Source organism: Gadus morhua, chromosome 2, assembly GCF_902167405.1.
Source record: "Gadus morhua chromosome 2, gadMor3.0, whole genome shotgun sequence".
NCBI lineage: Eukaryota > Metazoa > Chordata > Actinopteri > Gadiformes > Gadidae > Gadus > Gadus morhua.
Window position 1 is genome coordinate 24,606,028 of NC_044049.1, and position 22,102 is coordinate 24,628,129.

The 22,102-nt window shown below is 44.2% G+C and overlaps 3 protein-coding genes and 1 pseudogene across 3 annotated transcripts; 1 reads left to right on the forward strand and 3 right to left on the reverse strand.

Annotated features, from left to right (window-relative positions):
* Positions 1-2,570: 2,570 nt before the first annotated feature.
* LOC115557215 (multifunctional esterase-like) lies at positions 2,571-4,786 on the forward strand. The gene is made up of 3 exons (XM_030374845.1): positions 2,571-2,673; positions 3,596-4,187; positions 4,473-4,786. Exons 2-3 carry the CDS (start codon positions 3,614-3,616, stop codon positions 4,784-4,786), a joined length of 888 nt encoding a protein of 295 aa, XP_030230705.1. The 5' UTR covers positions 2,571-2,673; positions 3,596-3,613.
* Positions 4,787-7,787: 3,001 nt separating this feature from the next.
* Positions 7,788-11,690, reverse strand: LOC115557218 (retinoic acid receptor alpha-A; the record flags this gene model as incomplete). Its single annotated transcript, XM_030374862.1, has 4 exons — positions 11,245-11,690; positions 9,485-9,552; positions 8,925-9,015; positions 7,788-7,864 (listed from the first exon to the last, which is right to left on the reverse strand). Coding segments are annotated over exons 1-4 (546 nt in total), but the record flags the coding sequence as incomplete, so codon positions are not given.
* Positions 11,691-12,419: 729 nt separating this feature from the next.
* Positions 12,420-21,613, reverse strand: LOC115557222 (uncharacterized). Its single transcript, XM_030374876.1, has 4 exons — positions 21,385-21,613; positions 19,968-20,498; positions 15,679-15,780; positions 12,420-13,133 (listed from the first exon to the last, which is right to left on the reverse strand). Exons 2-4 carry the CDS (start codon positions 20,478-20,480, stop codon positions 12,567-12,569), a joined length of 1,182 nt encoding a protein of 393 aa, XP_030230736.1. The 5' UTR covers positions 20,481-20,498; positions 21,385-21,613; the 3' UTR covers positions 12,420-12,566.
* On the reverse strand, positions 17,232-17,350 carry LOC115539523 (uncharacterized; annotated as a pseudogene).
* Positions 21,614-22,102: the final 489 nt, after the last annotated feature.

Sequence of the window (22,102 nt, forward strand, 5' to 3'; positions counted from 1 at the left end):
GGGCTTTTGTTAACTTGTTTTGTTGTTAGGATTAAGTGGGGTTAATGGGTTCGGGATGTTATGTGGTTGTGTGTTGTTCTATTAACATTGTTCGTGTGTTCATTATTGTCGACACCGTCACCGAGAGTGACGTGACCATCGTTTCGTGCAGCTGTTCCGTGTTGAGGTCTCGTTCAATAAAAACCAACTCTCGTTGTCGAGCGTTCAATAAAAACCAACTCTCGTTGTCGAGCGTGCCCCCCCCCCCCCCCCCCTTCAACTAACGCGTCCCCCCCCCCTCAACAAACGTGTCTCCCCCCCCCCCCCTCCCCGGTCAACAACAGTCTCCCCCCCCCCCCCCCCCCCCCCCTAAACAATCAAACCCAAACCCCGAAACCCGCCTCCACAGCGGATGTATTATTGTATTATATTATAAATGTATTATTATTATTATTATTATTATTATTATATATTTATATATTATCTTATATTATTATTATTATTATTATTTATTATATTATATATTATATAAATATATATATGTGGGAAATGCATCCTGGGATTTATAGCGGTTGCAAGTACACACGAGCCACCTCCGATGCATGCGTACTTCGAATTGGAACAGTGCTCGGGCAACGACTGATGACGTTTCACGAGTCCACGCGCACACGAGCACGCACAAGCACGCGAATAGAAACGGAGGCGAGGACCGGCTTCTTCTTCTTCGCTGGTGGCCAGGCTTAGTTAATGCCAAATGATAACAACTGTGCCGAGAGGATGTGGCTGCAGCAGGCTAACCTGACAGCAATCTAAACAATACTTCACCCCTGCTCTCAGATATAGGCTACGTGTTTCTAACACGATTATATCATTTAAAGTTACATAAAGTAACGGTTTAATAACACAAACGCAGGAAACACGTGAGCTGCTAGTTTAGCGAAAGCAGCGTCCCTAGTAACCTGACGTCGTTGAAACATGCGAGCGAGCCGATAAAATCTTCCCAATAACTATAAAACTAAAGATCAGACACAACCACTGACTGAATATTATGAAAGGAAAATGTACATTTCTCGCTAGGAATGTCATTAGAAACACGTTTAATGGTGTATCTGTCCTAAAATATTGCATTTCCCATTCAGATAATAACGATTAATATGGCTACGTAACAATTTTACCAAATGCTAGGAGAACGTATCGCCCCCTGTTGGTGCTATTCCCCCATTCATTTCGAATGGAGAAGGACGCGTGTTCAGGGTGACGCTTTGGTCAGGCTAAGCGTGAACCTGAACACGCCTTGCGATGTGGACACACGTATCTATCCTTACGCCTTGGCGTGATACCGGGTTGTGCCACACCACAGTGCGTTACCCCACCCTTACAACTCAACAACAAAAATGGCTGCGCCCGTTAAGAGATTTAATTTCCTTGTATTTGTACCACGTTGATAATTTTAATGTTGATTTTAAATGTTTGTTTCCGAGCTGGATTACTTGCCGTGTTCTTTCAGAAAGTCAAAGAGACAGGATCGCTTTTAACTCACTTTATTTGGTAAAGGTTTGGTATGATATCTGCGAAGCAAAAGGAGAGGAATTGTACAAGCACACGTGGAGATACGCTTACTAGGACATCTGATGCCCGGATGTGTATTCTGTGCTGGTCCCTTGTGTCTATATATGTGTGGGCATTACATCTTGGTTTGTGGCTTGGTGCTGACCTCTTGTGTCTATTTGCGGGCATTACACTTGTTTTTGTGGCCTTGAGCATCTGGGTTTCTCACCTGGCCTGCTGGTATATCCAGAGCCTCGAATGAATCGCTCCTCGCATGAGCCGGACACGAAACCCTAATATAATCTGTGTTCAAGTAGGTTTATTATCTTATATGTTCCATCAATAAAGACCGAGTTCTGGAAAACTGCTTTTAATTATAGTGCACCAGTTGCTTAGAATGAGACTCAGAGATCATTCAAACTTAGTTTTAGTCATATCTCAACCAAACATTTCCAGTAGTTTGCTCTTGTTTTTAATTTCTGGGTATCATTTATGCCTCTAATGATACCTTTGTCTGTCTTTAATTATGTTAATTGTGTGCTGCTACCTTGCCATTTCTGACTATGTTTTATGTCTATTGATTAGCTTTGTCTGTATTTAATTATGTTAATTGTGGGCTCCTATCTTGGCCAGGGCTCACTTGTAAAATAGTTAACTATCTCAATGTTATTTTTCTCCCTGGTTAAATAAAAGGTACGATTAAAAAAAAAAATAGATCACTGGAAATTCATTGCCAGCAATGACTGCTACTGCATGTTTGCTTTGCATCATCCTCATCTTCAAAATCGCTTACCCGAGGTCAGGTCGCTGGGGCAGCAGCTCCAGCAGCTCTCAGCTGTTTGCTTTGCATTTGACAAAATGAGAACGTTGCACCCTCTGTGGGGTTCCTTTGCCCCGCGGGGTAAAGCAAAAGCAAAGCAAATGCTTTGATTACCTTGATGCCAAATGTGTCTCTATGGGCTCCCCCTGCCCCACCTCCACATACAGCCTCCTGTTCGCAAGCGTGCGGAGTAAAAATAAGTTACAAGGAAATGAAAGTGAAACAAAACCCCACGTCACACTGTAACGAGCCATATAATAGGAACCACCCAGTTATAGTCATTCACACTCTACCCACACACTGAGCAGGTCTGGTTTAACCTACGGGTAAGTTATTTGTATTATTTATATTTGTTCGTAGAATCTTTTTTGATTAAACGTGTAGCAGGCAATTATGCAAGATGTAGTCTGGAAAAAGCTATTCAAAAGCTTAAAAGACCACATACACAACTACATGAATCTTAGGTAGGCCAAAATAGCAAGTTGTGTTTTCCGCCAGAAAGAATGTTCTGTTTTAGTTTACATTGACACATTGTCCAGAAATGAAAATATTTTATAGATCAGACTGTGGTCATGGAAGGTGCCTCCCCACCCACGTATTCTCCCTGGATGAGGGACTTCAAGTCCTGCACTAAACTGGAAAAAGTCATACGACCCGGGTCAGGGAAGAACTTCCAAAAAAAATGGTGCACTTTTCTTCTACGGAAGTTTCTCAGTAATCCCCCTCCCCCCTTCCTCAGTGTATTTTCAGTTTCTATACTACTTCGTTGTGATTTGATCCATTGTATCTTTTATCAATGAATATATTCTCTTTTTGTAGTAGTATTACTATTATTATAAAAAAAAATCCCTTTCGTTATTTAACAGTAAGGTCATCCTTTCTGGTCAAAGGTATGTGTGTCTTTGTGTGGCTGTGCGTCTTTGTGTGGCTGTCTCAAAACAAAAGTATTTTCTTCAAGTATAATTATTTACAATTTCAAACACAAATTATATTAACTAAAAAAATCATGGACAATATGGACATCTCCTCATTTTCCTGCCGTCTCATCAAAAGAACTTCTGCACGCACGCTTCAGTTCAATAAAAATACATTTTAACGAGCGAAATGTATTCAAAAGTGAAAGTATACCTCCACATGTTTTGTACTCTTGTCTATACGACTGTACTTGTTTTACATCTGCTCTGCAAGGCAACGTCTCTTGTATTGATTCCTTCAACAGTCGCTAACGGCTGTGACTGTGTTTTGCAGGCACATTCCTATTCAGAAATGTCCCATCGGCAGTCCTACTCCTGGGAGGAAGATGACTTTCAGCTTCCACCTGGGGTTTGGAAATGTAGCCATGAAAAGCCAAATTGCGGTCAGACCTACGTCATGTACCACGGCACCACCAGGACCATAGCAACGGCCATCCAGCGCGATGGTTTCAAACAGTCTGCGGACGGGATGCTGGGCTGTGGCGTCTACCTCAGCTGTGACCTGAACAAGGCCAGCAGGTATCCCATCAAAACTCCTGACTCAGAGCGGGTGGTGTTAATGGTGGAGGTCAACGTGGGGAACGTGATCGCGATTAACTACCAGGGCCATCCTCGCCAGAAGAACTGGCACGATCGCCGGTACGGGGAGGTCTTCGACACTGCCTGGTGCCCCCCGGACTGCGGCATGACGAGGAGCGGCATGGAGGAGGACTGCGTCTGGGACCCCAGCCGCATCGAGATAGTCAAGTGTATCACTCCGATCACGAGGTCGGAGGGGTCGGAGAGGTCAGAGGGGTCGGAGAGGTCGGAGGGGTCGGAGGGGTCTGAGGGGTCAGGGGGGTCGGAGGGGTCAGGGGGGTCGGAGGGGGAAGGGGGGTCGGAGGGGGCAGGGGGGTCGGAGGGGGCAGGGGGGTCGGAGGAGTCAGAGGGGGAAGGGGGGTCGGAGGGGTCAGGGGGGTCGGAGGGGGAAGGGGGGTCGGAGGGGGCAGGGGGGTCGGAGGGGGCAGGGGGGTCGGAGGAGTCAGAGGGGTCAGGGGGGTCGGAGGGGTCCGGGGGGTCGGAAGGGTCCGGGGGGTCGGAGGGGTCAGGGGGGTCGGAGGGGTCAGGGGGGTCGGAGGGGTCCGGGGGGTCGGAGGGGTCGGAGGGGGCAGGGGGGTCGGAGAGGTCGGAGGGGTCAGAGGGGTCCGGGGGGTCGGAGGAGTCGGAGGGGGCAGGGGGGTCGGAGAGGTCGGAGGGGTCAGAGGGGTCCGGGGGGTCGGAGGAGTCGGAGGGGGCAGGGGGGTCGGAGAGGTCGGAGGGGTCAGAGGGGTCCGGGGGGTCGGAGGGGGCAGGGGGGTCGGAGAGGTCGGAGGGGTCAGAGGGGTCCGGGGGGTCGGAGGAGTCGGAGGGGGCAGGGGGGTCGGAGAGGTCGGAGGGGTCAGAGGGGTCCGGGGGGTCAGAGGGGTCGGAGGAGTCTGATTCTTAAAGATCACGTTTTTCATTGTTTCCAAAAACATTTCATGAAAAGTCTGAAGTTTGGTCCGAAGCATAACGAAGGAAAACAGTCGAATAAGAACGACAATGTTGGTTGGTGATCAGGAGGAGGTCACAAGGCATTTGATGTAGGTTTTTCGTCAGCAGCTAATTAGAATCCTACTTTACGTTTAGGGCCTTTCGCAGACGGTTTAATCCCGGGGGGGGGGGGGGGGGGGGGGGGCTGACTTGTGTTCCTTTTCAACTTGCAACAGCTTTAAATACGCTATTGGTGTCGTTTGTGGTGATATGGGATGTCTATGCTCTACTTGATTCATGGCATGAGTTGATATGATATTGTCGCGTCAAATCAAAGCGTACTGGAAAATCATGCACGGAAACATTCACTATCTCAGCTCCAAGTCTCAGCTCCAAACCTCCGAACCTGCAGGGGGCAGAGAGAAAGTCAGTGCGTGTGAGAAACCAAGCCCCGCCCTGCACTTCCTGGGCAGGCAATCACCTGCACACCTGCATGGGAGGAAATGTTTGTGAGAGAGAAGTTGAGAACATAGGAAATCTTCCAGCAAACAATTCAAACAAAGAAAGGCGCTCAGCTCATGATCAAAACACTGGAGACACAACTGGTAGAGAAATTGACTTTTTTATTTAAATGAATATAAATATGTGAAATGTTGAAAAGGTATATTGAGGCATTGCATCAGTACTTAAGTTGAAGTAGTAGCCTGTCTGTGCCTGATCAGTTGTTGCATTATGTAATCAACTTGAGTTGCATTGCAAAATGATAGTTTGTAAAATATCAGGCTTCATCTGAATGCTGACTGAAATTGTAAAGTAAAAGGCATCCTTATGTTTAAATGAAATCATACTTTGCTTGCTTATGTTTGAAACCTTAAATATTTGATGTGCTTTTGCAGGACTTTGTTGCTTATTTAACTGCAGAAGATGCAATGATTTGATTGGCAGTATCAAATGTGATGTGTTTAGTCTAAAACATATTATTTGATAATAATGCAATGGCTCTTCTTTTCTTGTAATTTATCTTTGAAGGTTTTCAACCTAACAACCTAACTACACTATGCTATATGCACTTCACTTCTAAATAAAGAAGAAAAGGAAGAGAATTTGAGTTGTCCCTTGCATCATTCCAACCATTTGATCAAGCAGTTTTTCAAGTTTGGGCAAGAGCTGATCACCAAAACCTAACATAACTTGACAGTTGAAAACCAACGTGGCAGTGAAGACAAGGATTAAAGGCCTGAAGTCGGATAAGCTGTCGACGCAGAGGAGAACTAACTGGCAAGAATGGCTAAAAAAGCTACTGGAAAGACAGTGAAGCAGCTGAAGCAGGAAAGGACGTTAGCTAAAAGTGCCTTCACCAAGCATGCCAACTTCCTGAGCAGGGCTGCTGGAAACATGACCAGCAGAGTGAACTACAAGAGGAGTTCAAAAAGCTCATGTCTCATGCGAGGAGTGAGAGCGATGACGACTACAATACCGGCCTGCTGGCAGATCTTGAAGTTGAAGAAGAGGGCGAAAAAGCAAAGCTAGATCTGCAGCTGCAGATAGACCTTCAGAAGACCATGGAGGACTGCGATGCAATGCTGGAGGAGGTCAGATACATAGTTCAGTCCAACCTTTGGTCCAGATATGGAGAAGAGGAGTTGAAGCATGCAATGAAAGAAGCAGAAGAAGCCTGTGAAGGAGTTGGTGCTGTTGTGGTGTCTGCTGTGAACAAAGATGGACCTGAGTTACAGTTCGATGATGCGAAAAAACTCGTCCAAGATGCAATTGCAAGCCTCGCAGGTTGGGAGATATGGATTCCAGCAGCACAGAAGTCAAGTCTTGATGGCAGAGTAAAGGGGCTAAGAACAATGAACAACCACCTAGATGCCAGACGGGCAGAATTTCTCATAGCACAAAGAATTGAAGAAGAGGAGAGAAGACGAGTGATGACAAGTTTGTGCAGACCACGATAATGACGCTGTAGCCTGCATGTTCAAGAGAGAGATAAAGCAAACAATAAAAATACGTAAATTTTATTAAATCAAGGAGGCAATTAAAAGCACCCTCCAACTATTTACTAATTAGCATATTTCAGCACTTTAACACTTTAAATAACAGCCCATACCGCCGTTCAAGTCCCCCTATCATGATGGATGATGAAAAAGTGAAATGCAAGCGAAAGGCCAATTGGTCCCAGGACCAATTGTAACTACTTGCCCAGTTTGTGCTGGAGTGGAGGGGGGGTAATAAAGGGTAGATTCGGGGCTGGAGTGACCAGTAAGAAGAAGCGGGAGGCATGGGAAGAAATATGCGTGAACATAAATGCTTCCTTCCCTGCTGTGTGTCGCTCTACCGACGATTGTAAAAAACGTTGGTATGCCCTGCAATCACAGTGTAGGTTGGAGATTGCGACTATAAAAGAGCTGTCGCGGCTACAGGTAAGTTCCATTATTAACATTGCTTGCATTCATTTGGGAAATGCATTTGCATGTCTTAAATTTACAATTAACAAAGGCGACAGTGATATGAAACGGGAATAAAACTGAAATTTAATTTGTTGGAGGAGGATCTGCACCAAAGCCGTTGTCCCCGGTCGCATCGGTGGTGTACGCCGTCCTAGGCTCGGACTGACATAAGCATAACTGGCCTTGAGGGTGCAGCTGATCCTGCAGTCGAGTAGCTACACGAGATTGAGGGGTATGCATGCAATGATTGCAATAGGCTACATGAAAAACCTTTTTGTTTAATATTTACAGAAGAATTACAATGCAACTGGTCAACCCACTTCCCAAAAATGTGTCACAAATTAAATATATATATTCCCCACAGGAGAAATGAAGATCAAAGTCCAGCTGCAGCATCACATCACACAGCTCCTCCTCTTCTCCCCCTCCTAGCCCTTCCTCTGCCAGCTCTTCCTCTTCCAGCTGCACCTCCTCTCACAGCTCTTCCTCTCCCAGCTGCACCTCCTCTCACAGCTCTTCCTCTCCCTGCTCTTCCTCTTCCAACTCTCCCTCTTGGTGCACCCACTGCCTCTCCTCTCCCTCCTGCTGCTGGTGCCAGTTCACTGTTGGAGAAGAAATTGAGGATGGAAATTAGGGTTTTAAAAAGGCAAAGAAAGGTCTTCAAAGCAAAAGAGTGGCTAATAAAAATTAAGACAGAATATTACAGTCTTAAGATAGAAAAATTTAAAGAAAATAAATGTTATGAACTACACAAATGTGTCTTGACTGATTTGTGCCAAGGTGTTTACCTAAAATGTGTATTCACAAAGTGATCCCTAAATGCCAGTCCTCTCGGTTCCACACGGCCAAATTCATTGTCATGTTGATCGCAATCATCATCGTGGTCATCGTCATCATCGTCTGGCTTTGGAATGTTCCTCCGCTTGCAGAGGTTGTGTAGAATGGCACATACAGTGATGATGACTGTGATTGCCCTCCCTGGGGTGAGGCGTATTTTGCCGTGGAGGACATGAAGCCGACGTTTCATCTGCCCAATTCCTCTCTCCACAACATTTCGTGTATGTTTGTGTGCTCTAACATATATGGAGGAAAACAGTAAACAATAATACATATGGATTCAAGAAATAAAAGGCGTCAAAGAGCCAATACGATGTGTTTTACGCATAGGACTAAGCGTAATCTGCGTAATCACTTACATGTTATACTTTAACTGTGCTCCCGGTTGTGGATTGAGGTAGGGTGTCAAGAGCCATGTCTTGCAGGGATTGCCACTGTCACCCAGTAAGTGACACCCAACTGGTACATGGTGCCTCTCAAAAAGCTGCCTCAGACCGCTCTCCATTAAAATGCGCGAATCATGGGTGGCTCCAGGCCACTTTGCAACAACATCCAGTATGTTAAAATTTGTTATAACTATCATGATGGATGATGAAAAAGTGGAATGCAGGCGAAAGGCTAATTGGTCCCAGGACCAACTACTTTTTGATAGTAGTAGCCCAGTTTGATGCAACGACTCGTAGTGGGGGTTATCTCGACAACGGCTGAGAAGGAAAGAAACTTTGGCGTTCACAAGAGGTAAGCCCCTCCCTCCTACACTCGTGCGAGTGTTTTGGAAGTTTGCGCGATCGACGCACAGAAAGGTGTGATATGAGCGCGTCTTACCCTTGACGCTGATGCTCCGGAGGTCGGTGATCTTCATCAGCATCTTGGGGAACATGCTGGGCTTGTCCGGCCTCCTCCTCCTCACGTAGATCTACGACGGCAGAAGAGGATCGGGGCTTTAGGAGGATTTCTTGTAACTGGCTGTTCAAACGCCTCACTACTTTTTAAATAACACACCGTGTTTCATTGCAGGTGCGAGCACATTTTATATGCAAGGCTGGAGGCTTGCTTAAGCATCTTGTTAACACTACTGTTAGATATTAGTCCGTTCAGGTGTGAAATATACAGACATTTCATTTATTACATTTTCATTTAGGGTATTTAGCAAACGGTTTTATCCAATGCAACATACAATAAGTACATTTTCTCAGAAGAACGAGAAACAACCGTATATCGCTGTCGGTACAGGATGTTCATAGAACCAAGCCAAGCACTTACACTTGTTTGGTTAAGCCATTCCCCGCATACAGCAAAGATAGCTAGGATAGGACGCTACACAATGCCAAGTGCTATTTTTAAGTACAACGTAAACATAAGTGTGATGTTGTGTAGTGTAGTACCTTCAGAGCCTCCAACAAGGGCTCCTGAAGAACGTCCACCTTATCGGACTGCTCCAGGTCCTGTCGGTCTACACACACACACACACACACACACACACACACACACACACACACACACACACACACACACACACACACACACACACACACACACACACACACACACACACACACACACACACACACACACACACACACACACGCAGGGGCGGGCCGTACTATTAGGTAAACCAGGCATTTTTTTTTTACCTTTATTTTTCCCGATAAAACATTAAGAACAGTTTCTTATTTACAATATTGATCTGGTCAAGAGGGCCCCAATGCATATATTTTGTCCCCATATTTATTATTTTTATAAAAATCTCTTCACAATAGTAGCATCGGGATGTCTAATTATTACTCATGTTTTGACGATCTTTCCGTGTGCACCCCCCTTCAGTCTGCACTACATGGACTATTCCATGTTACGCGCATCACGCTCATCATGCGTATGCGGAAATTATGTCAAATTCAAAACAGTAAGCGGTAAGAGAGAGAGAGAAATCGGGTGAGACATAAATCGAGTGAAACATGAAGCGATCGTACGAAAGCGGGTCACATAAAAAGAAAGACCAAAGGCAGGACTTTTTTTCAAAGCTGCCAAAGCTATCCAGCTGTTTTACAGCCACCGCAGTGGCAGCGGGACCGTCGGCGGATCATGAGCAGCCGTCAACGTCGTTTGCTGTCACATTACTGCTCCTTTCATTCCAAGTGGCTCTGGCTCAGCCAGCAGCGATGCTAATGACGTGTGTCAACAAACTGACGGAGATGATGCACAACTGTTAGTGAATATTTCTCACTCTCCTTCTTCCACTTTGGTTATTGAAATTTATGACAATAACGATAACAATGACTGCGAGACACATATTCCTGTGGATGACCCAGCACTCTGGCCTAAGCTGCTGTGTCTTGGGCAGGTGCACACATATTCTTGTGGATGACCCAGCACTCTGGCCCAAGGGCCGCAGATTCACAAAAGCATACTATTACATAGTAATGAAAAATGGTGAGAGGGTGAACAGGTCTTGGTTAGTCTAAAGTGAAAGTGCAGACCGTGTTTTTTGCTTTTGTTGTTGCCTTTCTGGAAAACAAAAACAACTGAGTGAGGAAGGATTTAAAGACTAGAATAACCTTGCAATGCATCTAATCAACCATGAAAGGTCTGGAGAGCACAGGAAATATAGTGATAGCTGGACGCAGCTATCAGTGGGTTTCCAGTAGTGGTTTCCAGTAGCTCACAGCAGATAGCTGCTGTGAGCTACTGGAAACCCTCAGGTAAATGAGGACTTATGGTTAACAGTCAGTGTAATGTGTCAACATAACTAATCTTATTGTTTTGTATGTTATTCTCAATTTGTAAATAGATAATTAACATTTGCATGAAAGAAGGATAGTGACTTTTGTTCATCCCTTGTATGGAGTATCTCATTATGCGATATAATGTACTGAGACCGGTAGATGCAGGGGCCCCCAAATGACTGTTCGCCTGGAGCCCCCAAAGGGCTAAGTTCGCCACTGCACACACACACACACACACACACACACACACACACACACGCACAGAAACAGACACACACGCACGCACAGAAACAGACACACACACACACACACACAGACACAAACAAATTAATTAGAATTTGGCGAAAATTAATAATGGCTGTTCATCAAACCTTTTATAACCTATGTTGTCGTTCCTCTGATTGTCTCTGAAGCGTCAGTACCTCCGCACAGCAGGCAGATGGCGCTGAGCAGGCCGGTCTCGGCGTCGTCCATCTCCAGGGGCAGCAGCTGGCTGGCGAAGCTGAACACCAGGTCGGTGAGCGGCCCGAAGCCCGCGTTGGGCATCTGGGTCCGGTTCAGCGTCAGGCCGTCCGAGAACGTCATGGTGGGGGGGTGCAGGTTGAGGAGGTTAGTGGGAGTAACAGATAGTGGCGCTGGGAGAGCCATTTGAATGGGATGACCGGGAGATGGCATGGTTTGCTTAGAGGAAGGTGCATCAAGCCTAGTATGGATCCAAGCTCGCTCATGCATAATTGGCGTAGAAGCTGGCTACTGCCTAGTGAGCATTCATGGTTATAGAATAGTGAGCAAGGCAGAGGGCTTTAACATAGCATAACAAATGGTTATAAGGTAATAGCAATGAAGCTTATTACATTCAGGGCATTTAGCAGACGCTTGTATCTAAAGCTACACTCATTCACACACCTTGGCGGAGCCAACCATGCAAGGCCAGCTTGTCAGGAGCAGTTAGTGTGAGGGTTTAGGATGCATACACAGTGTCAGCCGCCACGCACCTCAGCACAGAGACCTACTGTCGTCCACCTTTCTCCTGCTGAGGGTAGGTAAGAGTGGAGAGCTGCTATATCGCAGAAATGCTCTGGACAGTGGACAGAGGAATATATTCATCGATAAAAAATAGAATGGATGAAATCACAATGACGTAGTCTGAAAAATACACTGAGGAAGGGGGAGGGAGATACTGAGAATCTTCAGAGAAAGAAAAGTGGGCCATTTTTGGCACTCTTTTTTTGGTTTTGTGCAGGACATAAGTCCATCATCCAGGGAGAATATGAGGGTGGGGAGGCACCTTCCATGATCACAGTCTTTTAAAATCTTTCCATTTCTGGAAAATGTGCCAATGTAAAATAATACAGAACATTCTTTCTGGAGGAAAAACACAACTTTCTATTTCGGCCTACCTAAGAGTCATGAAGTTGTTTATTTGGTCTTCTAATCTTTTGAATAGCTTTTTCCAGACTAAATTTTACATAATTGCCTACCTACACGTTCAATCAAAAACAATGCTATGCACAAATATTTGCTCCCGCAATGCAAAAGAAAAAAACACATTTCTGGCGCCGAGAGAAGACAAACTTCACTCAAAACTTTTTTACACCAAATTTATTTTTATAAAATGTTTTTTTGGAATGAAACAATGAAAAATATGATTTTTTAAAAATGCAAATGTACCAAAAAGCAAAACATTGGCTGAATTGGGCAAATTTTGTCACATTTCTAACTTCAACATGAGGCGTGCTCCCACTTAAGGGATCCTGCCCCGACCCCTCCGTCCCCTCCGACCCCTCTGACCCCTCTGACCCCTCTGGGTCGGGGAGATACACTTGACTATCTTGATGCGGCTGGGGTCCCACACGCAGTCCTCCTCCATGCCCCCTGGCGTCATACCGCAGTTCGGGGGACACCAGGCAGTGTCGAAGACCTCCCTGGTCACGAGCCAGCCACCATCGTGCCAGTTCTTCTGGCGAGGATGGCCCTGGTAGTTAATCGCGATCACGTTCCCCACGTTGACCTCCACCCTTAACACCACCCGCTCTGAGTTAGGTAGACTAGGGTCGATGGGATACCTTCTGGCCTTGTTCAGGTCACGGCTGAGGTAGACGCCACGGCCCAGCATCCCGTCCACCGACTGTACGAAACCATCGCGCTGGATGGCAGTTGCATTGGTCCGGGTGGTGCCGTGGTACATGACGTAGGTCTTATTGCAATTTGGCTTTCCATGGCCCATTCTCTCAACCCCAAATAGAGGCTGAAAGACATCTTCCACCCAGGAGAACAGTTGCTGATGGGACATTTCTGAATAGGAATGTGCCTGCAAAACATATCACATTTAAGTAATAGAAAGCAAACGGTGTACTTCAATGGAAGCTATTCTGACATCATAAATGTGAAGTATGGAGTGACTCAGGGCAGTTGCCTGGGGCCACTCCTTTATTCTATATTTACTAATGACCTTACACTTGTATTAAGCAAAACTCATATCTCAATGTATGCCGATGACTCCACTATATAGTTAGCAGCAACAGTTGATGATTTAAATGTGAATTTAGCCACTTAGATGAATAAGGTGGTAGACTGGATCAATAACAATAAACTGATCTTGAATGTGTTTAAAATGAATTGCATAGTAATCGGTACGAATCATTCTTTAAGTCCAAAGCCAAAGCTTAATCTCACAATAAATAAAATGTTGATAAAGCAACAAGAAGATGTAAAACTTCTACGAGTCATCATTGACAATAAATGATCATGGGATAAACATATGCAAATGGTTGTGACTAAAATGGGAAATGCCATATCAATAATCAAAAGGTGTGCTAAATGTTGAACGCACCAACTTGTTAGGCAAGTGCTACAGGCTTTGGTTTAGACTGCTGCTCTATAGTCTGGTCTACTTCATTGAACAATATAAGGAAATTACAGCTGGTCCAGAATAAAGCAGCAAGAGTAGCTCTTTCTTGTGGATGGAGAACTAATATTATTGAAATGCACAAATCATTAGGTTGGTTAGATGTAAAAACTAGATTTTGGTCATTGTCATAATAACAAAATCACCTCATATTATTTATAGAAATTTGTCTTTCAGTTCAGTGGCACATAATTAATCAACAAGGCATGGAGTTGGAGGTTGTTTCACTTTACCAAGATCAAAGACAATGATTCAACATTCAGTTATATAATGGCCAATGCAGAAGTGTAACTCACTCCCTTATCATGTTACTCAATTAAATCTATATAGCTTTAAAAGACAACTTAAAGTCATTATCTAAATATCAACTTTAATTTATGCTACTGTCTTTTTGTTTTGTTTTGTATTTGTTTTTTGATGTCAACCATGTTTTATGTGAAATGTAATTGCATATTGTCTGTGTGTTCTTTTTGTTTTATGTTATGTATTCATGTAATGTATGTCATGTCTGTTATCATTCTGTGAATTGTTTCTGTAACATTTTAGTTTTTTTTTGGTTGATACCAATACCCCCCACTACCCATACACCCAAATTGTGGTACTGTACCCAAAGGTGGCGCTTATTTCTCCTTACCAGATTCTCCTGGACTCAAATTTTTTTCATAATATTAATCTCAAAAATCAGATGCATCTTTTTCACCCTGGTCTTCTGCTTCTGTTTACTTTTCCCACAATTTCATAGAAAAGCCAAATTCCACAGTCTCAACCCATTTTGCCTATATGACCACTTTGTTCATATATAACTACCATACGGCTATCATTAGGTGTATACCATTAACAGTGCAAATTTTCAGATCTATACTCTTTTAAGAAAGCCCTTAATTCTCTTGTGAAATGTGTGCTTGGAGTTTTCTTGATGTTGCGTGCTTATCAATAGTAATTTTCACGATGTGAATGAGGCTTCATGAAGTTCAGGAATGTCAGTGGCTCAATGGGATAATGTCTTGTACTGGTGTTCCTTAGGTTGAGTGTTCGAATCCCAAATAGAGCAATATGAACAAGCTGAACAAGACATTCTGTCATTCCTAGTTATTTCAGAAAAACAACATTGAACAGCACCTGAAATCCATCAGGCAGTCAACATTCCGGCTCATTAGTTTCCAAGAATCTGACTGCCAAGACACAGTATGGCATTCAGGGAAACTTCTTCGTTAACCATTATTCCTTCAAAATGAACCCTGTCATATTAATATTTCTTCCGTTAGTGTTCTTGAAAACAAATATTTAATTTCCCCAGAATTTCAACGATTGTTCAGGTATTTGCTTTTAAGAAAGCCCTTAATTTATTTGAGAAATGTTTGCTTGGAGCTTTCTGGATGTTGTGTGCTTATCAATAGTAATTTTCACCATGTGAATGAGGCTAAATTCCAGGTTTGTCAGCGGCTCAATGGGATAATGCCTTGTACTGGTGATCCTTAGTTTAAGAGTTTGAATCCCGATTCGACAATTATGCTGAACATGACGTTCGGCCCTTGCTCTGTAGCCTAGTCACCTGAAAGCCGAGGCACAGTATGGCATTAAGGGGAACATCAACATCTTTCCTCATTTTGTATCTTCCATTAGTGTGTTCTTGACCCCATTAATCACCGCTTGCGGTTCTATTTCCACATTGTATTTGTCACACTGAAATATGATAGACCCCAGGAAGAATAGCTGCTGCTTTGCCAAAGCAAATGGGCATCTAAATAAAAACAAATAAACAAACATCAAATGTATGTAGGCATGCAGTTGTGTATTTGCTCTCTTTTGAATAGCTTTTTCCAGGCTACATTTTGCATAATTGCCTACCTACACAGTTTATCAAAAACAATGCTATGCACAAATATTTGCCCCCGCAATGCAAAATAAAAAACACATTTCTGGCGCCGAAAGAATACAGATAACTTACCCGTGGGTTAAACCAGACCTGCAAAGTGTGTTGGTAGAGTGTGAATGACTGGGTTGCTCCTGGTATATGGCTCGCTACAGTGTGACGGGTTGTTTTGTTTCCCTTTCACTTCCTTGCAACTTATTTTTACTCCACACAATTTCTGGGAGGCAGGGACAGAGTATCTATTTATAGACACCTGTAACTAAATCAGGGTGACTGTTGGGTCGGGGGTGGTTTGTGGATGCAAAAAAAAAAAATGTTAACCTTGCTGAAGAGACACATGTGGGTATAGTATATAAAATAAAGTAAAACAAACACGAGTGATAGAATAGTTATATCTATACGTATGTCCAAAAGTTATTTTGTGCTTGTTTGGGGGGAGGGGGGGGGGGGGGGCGTGGTGGGGTGATCACAGTACAGAGTTCGATAGTCTTATCGTTTGTTCTAATCATCGCTCTCAATCGTTCTAATTGTTTGTGGGCAGAAGCTGTCCTTCAACATGGCGGTTCATGTACGGTTTCAGCTAGTCCAGGTTGGAGAGGGCAGTTTGGAGGGAGATGAGGTCCTCTGAAGACCTGTTGCTAATGTTTGTTGCTTGGTTTGTAGGTATTTAAGCTCAGTGTGCCCTTGCTCAAATCTGCCAGTGTGAGTTTGGACAGTCTGGCCAGGCCAGACCAACTTGGCCACTTGGGAGAGGTGTGCTGCTACGGTACGGGCCGCCACGGTACAGATGCTAATGAGCCGACACGTGCACACGCACGGCTACGCAACCTGAGATGGATGACGTATAGTCCATGCGACGACCACGGACATAATAAAGGCGACGAGCCTTCTTTCCCATTAAACGGTAAACATGGCGTCAAGCGGTTCAACTGTTGGTTCACGTTGGTCCAATAGAGAAGTCGAGTGTCTGTTAGCCATTTGGGCAGACGATGCTATTCAGGCACAGTTGGAGAAGACCAGCAAGAATTCCGATGTATTTGGGAGAATCCGCGACCATATGCAAAGGCGAGGACACCACCGAACAATGGCCCAGTGTCGGGACAAAGTTAAAACGGCTCCAAATAAGTAAAAGACTCTGTGTTCTCTGCGTTGTTGTCCGTTGCTGTTAAAACTCTGACTGGCGGCAGACTTTATTATGGTCCATGCAGCGGACGCTTGGTGATGACGTGTTACGACGTGATGACGTATGTACAAGAACAGTTGCGACGGCCAACGGCCACGGCCAGATGGCCTAGTGTGAATGCAGGCCAGAGAACAATGGGGCCAGTTGAGCACGGTTAGGTGTAGAAACGGCCAACGTCCACGGCCAGATGAACTAGTGTGAGTGCACCCTAAAGCAAGTACAGTAGTATAGACAACCGTACAAAACATGTGGAGGTATACTTTCACTTTTGAATACTTTTCTCTCGTGCCCTGGGATCTTTTATGACCTCAGTGAGTCAGGACCTCGGTTTTAACGTCTCCTCCGAAGGTCGGCGCCTTCCACAGCACAGTGTCCCTGCACTGGGGCATCGGGATTGATGTTAAGGCCAGAGGGAAGAGTGCCACCTATTGGCCAGCCCCGACACCACTTACAGCACCTAGTACTCCCAGGCGGTCTCCCATCCAAGTACTAACCAGGCCCGACCATGCTTAGCTTCCGAGATCAGACTAGATCGGGCTTGTTCATGGTGGTGTGGCTGTTTTGGCGTCTCAATTTGGATGAAGTGTGTGCGGGCAGGTAATGCGAACCTGGGATCGACTGTTTTGAACATCTCTATAAAGCCCTTTCTATCGACATTTTGAGAGAGAACAATGTCCTTACACAGGTAAACAGTGACGCGTTTGTTATCTCGTTCCAACGCTGGCTTTTTTTGTCGTAAGGACTTGCTTTGGAAAATGCCTGCGGAAGAGATGTCTGAGATGCAGGGACAGCTTCACGCTACCAGCATCTGTCTCGTACGGTGTGGAATGAGAGCTCATGAAGGGACTATTCCGCAAGCACGCAAGCGCACCTGCGTGCTTGTGAAATAGCATGCTGCCTGAGAAGGCAGTATCGCTGTCAAATCTGTCCCTGGGAAAAGTAACGTTGCGCCGATATCTTCAGTTGTTAAGCGTAACTTTACTTTTTACATGAAAAAGTACAGGCGTAACTGTATTTGCTCGTTACTTACTTTGTAACGCGTTACCAAAATAAATTTAAAAATACACTGGTTTATAAAAGAAAAAGCGACATCACAGTCTGTGCGTATACATGCAGAGTCATCCATTTTCACGCATGGTATTGCGAGAGCAAGTCACAACTGTAGCGTTGCAAGGTTGCCCATCGAAAATCTTAACCACCAGTACCTTAGTATAGACAACCGTACAAATCATGTGGAGGTATACTTTCACTTTTGAATACCTTTCTCTCGTTAACATTATATTTTTATTTTACTGTTAACAGCAGGGATTGACAGGAATTTGATTCTTAATTTCTGAATTTCCACCAAGCGCATGTGAACACACACATACATACCACACAAACAACCAGCCACACAAAGACACACACACCTCTGATCAGAAGGGATGACCTTACTGATAAATTACGAAAGTGAAAAAAGGTAATAATAGTAATACTCACAAATTATACTACTACAAAAAGAGAATATATTCATTGATAAAAGAGAATAGATCAAATCACAACGACGTAGTATGAACAATACTCTGGGGAAGGGGGGAGGGAGATTACTGAGAAACCTACGTGGAAGAAAAGTGCGCCATTTTTGATGCACTTTTCTTTTTTGTTGTGCAGGACATGAGGTCCCTCGTCCAGGGAGAATATTAGAGTGGGGAGACACCTTCCACGATCAGAATCAGATCTTTAAAATTGTTCCATCTCTCGACAATGTGTCAATGTAAACTAAAACAGAAGATTCTTTCTGGAGGAAAACACAACTTTATATTTGGCCTTCCTAAGAGGCATGCGGTTGTGCATGTGGTCTTTTACTCTTTCGAATAGCTTTTTCCAGATTCGATTTTACATTCGCAATTCAAACGACAAAACAAATTTCTGGCGCCCAAAGAATACAAATAACTTACCCGTAGGTTAAACCAGACCTGCTCAGTGTGTGGGCAGAGTGTGAATGACTATAACGGGGTTTCATTTCCGTTATTTTTACCCGACAAACTTCGAACAGGATGCTGTAGGTGGAGGCGGGGCAGAGGGAGCACACAGACACACATCTGGGGTGTTCTAATTTTAATTCGGTGTATCCTTTTATAGACACCTGTAACTAAGCCTTTTCTCTTCGTTCATTATTTGCTTAATATTATTTTGGTTCAGTCGGGGCGGGGGGAAAGTTGGGTGGGGGGTGTTTTGTGTGTGTAAAAAAAAAATAAAGAAGAAAAATGTAACCTTGCTGATAAGTCATTGTAACTACTCTTGGTTTTTCAATAAAAAGATTTATAAAAAAAAAAAGACACATCTGGGTACATAAAAAATAAAGTAAAACTAACTATATATATAGATATATATATATAGTTATATATATATATATATATATATATATATATATATATATATATAGTTATATATAGTTATATATATATATATATATATAGTTATACATACCTATATCCATAGTGCCTACGGTTATTTTGTGCTACTTTGGGGCGTGGTGGGGGGATCACAATACAGGGTTCGATAGTCTTATCGTTTGTTCAAATCATCGCTCTCAATCGTTCTAATCATTTGTGGGCAGAAGCTGCATTGAACCTGGCGGTTCATGTACGGTTTTAGCTAGTCCAGGTTGGAGCAGGCAGTTGGGAGGGAGGCGTAGGGTTGAGATTTTGCTAGGAGCAAAGAAACAGGATTTGGCCCTGCTGCCGTCCACCTTTCTCCTGCTGAGGGTAAGAGTGGAAAGCTCAGGAGCACTGTGTGTGTGTGTGTGTGTGTGTGTGTGTGTGTGTGTGTGTGTGTGTGTGTGTGTGTGTGTGTGTGTGTGTGTGTGTGTGTGTGTGTGTGTGTGTGTGTGTGTGTGTGTGTGCGAAAAAGGCAAAAGGCCCTAAATGTAAATTAGGATTCAAATTAAACTGATGATACGTAAAATGCCTTGTGACCTCACGACAAACATTCTCGTTCTTATTGGACTGTTTTCCTTTGTTATGCATCGGACAAAACTTCGGACTCAAAACTTATTTTTAACAAATTTATTTTAAAAATATTTTCGGAATAACAGTGAAACCATGAGCTATAAAAATTTCAAATGTATCAAGAAGCAGAACTTTGGCCGAATTTGTTTGATATTTTTAACTTCAACAACAGGTGTGCTCCCACTTTATTTATAGAATGGATGGCCGGGCATTTGCCCAGCCTTAGGGGTTGGAGCGATACACCTGTCTATCTTGATGCTGCTGGGGTCCCAGACGCAGTCCTCCTCCAAGCCGCTCCTCGTCATGCCGCAGTTCGGGGGGCACCAGGCAGTGTCGAAGACCTCCCCGCACCGGCAATCGTGCCAGTTATTCTGGCGAGGATGGCCCTGGTAGTTAATCGCGATCACGTTCCCCACGTTGACCTTCACCCTGAACACCACCCGCTCTGAGTCAGGTAGACTAGGGTCGATGGGATACGCTCCGGCCTTGTTGAGGTCACGGCTGAGGTAGACGCCACGGCCCAGCATCCCGCCCGCAGACTGGCGGAACCCCTCTCTCAGGATGGCCGTTGCATTGGTCCTGGTGGTGCCGTGGTACATGACGTAGGTCTGACCGCAATTTGGCTGTTCATGGCCAATTTTCTTAACCCCAGGTGGAAGCTGAAAGTCATCTTCCTCCCAGGAGTAGGACTGCTGTTGGTACATTTTTGAGTAGGAATGTGCCTGCAAAACACAGTCATAGCCGTTAGCGACTGTTGAAGGAATCAATACACGAGACCATGCCTTGCAGAGCAGATGTAAAGCAAGTACAGTCGCATAGACAAGAGTACAAAACATATGGAGGTATACTTTCACTTTTGAATACATTTTGCTCGTTAAAATGTATTTTTATTAAGCTGAAAACAGCAGGGAAAGACATGAAATTGATTTTTTTTAATCTCTGAATCCACACATGCGCTCTTGCACGCACACGCCCACACAGCAAACAAACAGACACACAAAGACACACAGACCTTTCAGACCACAGAAAGGATGGCCTTACTGTTAAATAACGAAAGGGAAAAAACATATGTAATAGTAGTAATACTTACAAATAATACTATTATAAAAAGAGAACATATTCATTGATAAAAGATAGAATGGATCAAATCACAACGAAGTAGTATAGAACCTGAAAACACACTGAGGAAGGGGGGAGGGTGATTACTGAGAAACTTCCGTGGAAGAAAAGTGCAGCATTTTTTTTAGAAGTCATTCCCTGACCCGGGTCGTATGACTTTTCCCAGTTTAGTGCAGGACATGAAGTCCATCGTCCAGGGAGAATACGAGGGTGGGGCGGCACCTTCCATGATCACAGTCTGATCTATAAAATCGTTCCATTCCTGGACAACGTGTCAACGTAAACTAAAACAGAACATTCTTTCTGGAGGGAAACACAACTTTCTATTTAGTTCTACCTAAGAGGCATGTAGTTGTGTATGTGCTCTTTTAATCTTTTGAATAGCTTTTTCCAGACTACATTTTACATTATCACCTACCTACAGGTTTAATCAAAAAGGATTCTATGATCTAACACATTTCTGGTGCCAAAATAATACAGATAACTTACCTGTGGGTTAAACCAGACCTGCTCAGTGTGTGGGTAGAGTGTGAATGACTATAACTGGGTTGTTCCCATTGTATAGCTCGTTACAGTGTGACGTGGAGTTTTGTTTCATTTTCATTTCCTTGAAACCATTTTTTGCTCCTAACTTTGTAACACGATGCGCTCAGTGGAGGCGGGGCAGAGGGAGCAGATAGAGAAACATCTGGCTTCAAGGTCTTTACTTTGGTCAAATGAAAAGCAAGCGTGCAGTTGCAGTCATTAACTGGCAATGAGATTCCAGTGTCCTAAGATAAGTTCTCCTCGACAGTGCAGGTAGCAAGTAGATACAATGAATTAAGATAAAGATAAAGTAAAACTAACAAAAGTGATAGAATAGTTACATTTACCTATGTCCATAGTGCCTAAAGTTATTTTGTGCTTGTTTGGGGGGGGGGGGGGGGGTCCTTCAAGTTGTCCTTCAACCCGGTGGTTTGTGTGCGGATTCTCCTGGACCAGGTGGGAGAGGTCCTTGTGGAGGGCGATGGAGATGGGGTCCTCTGAAGACCTGTTCGCCCTGTAGGCGAACTGTAGCGGGTCCAGGGAGTCAGGCAGTGAAGAGGTGATGTGGGTTTTGACTACGTCAGACTAGATTAGATTAGATTCAACTTTATTGTCATTGCACAAGTAGGGTTATACAGGAGGATGATTAGGGGGCCAGTTTGAATGAGCCTGGTTGGGTAGT

Bases quoted from the DNA above. Each gene is read 5' to 3' on its own strand.
- LOC115557215 (XM_030374845.1), top strand. From the start codon at position 3,614: ATGTCCCATCGGCAGTCCTACTCCTGGGAGGAAGATGACTTTCAGCTT. The intron at 4,188-4,472 runs GGGAAGGGGGGT...CGGAGGGGGCAG, and splicing joins GGGGTCAGGGGGGTCGGAGG to GGGGGTCGGAGAGGTCGGAG.
- LOC115557222 (XM_030374876.1), bottom strand. From the start codon at position 20,480: ATGTACCAACAGCAGTCCTACTCCTGGGAGGAAGATGACTTTCAGCTT. The intron at 15,781-19,967 runs AAATAAAGTGGG...AGGAAGTGAAAG, and splicing joins TGCCCGGCCATCCATTCTAT to GGAAACAAAACAACCCGTCA. The intron at 13,134-15,678 runs GTAAGTTATCTG...TATGTTTTGCAG, and splicing joins AGGTCTGGTTTAACCCACGG to GCACATTCCTATTCAGAAAT.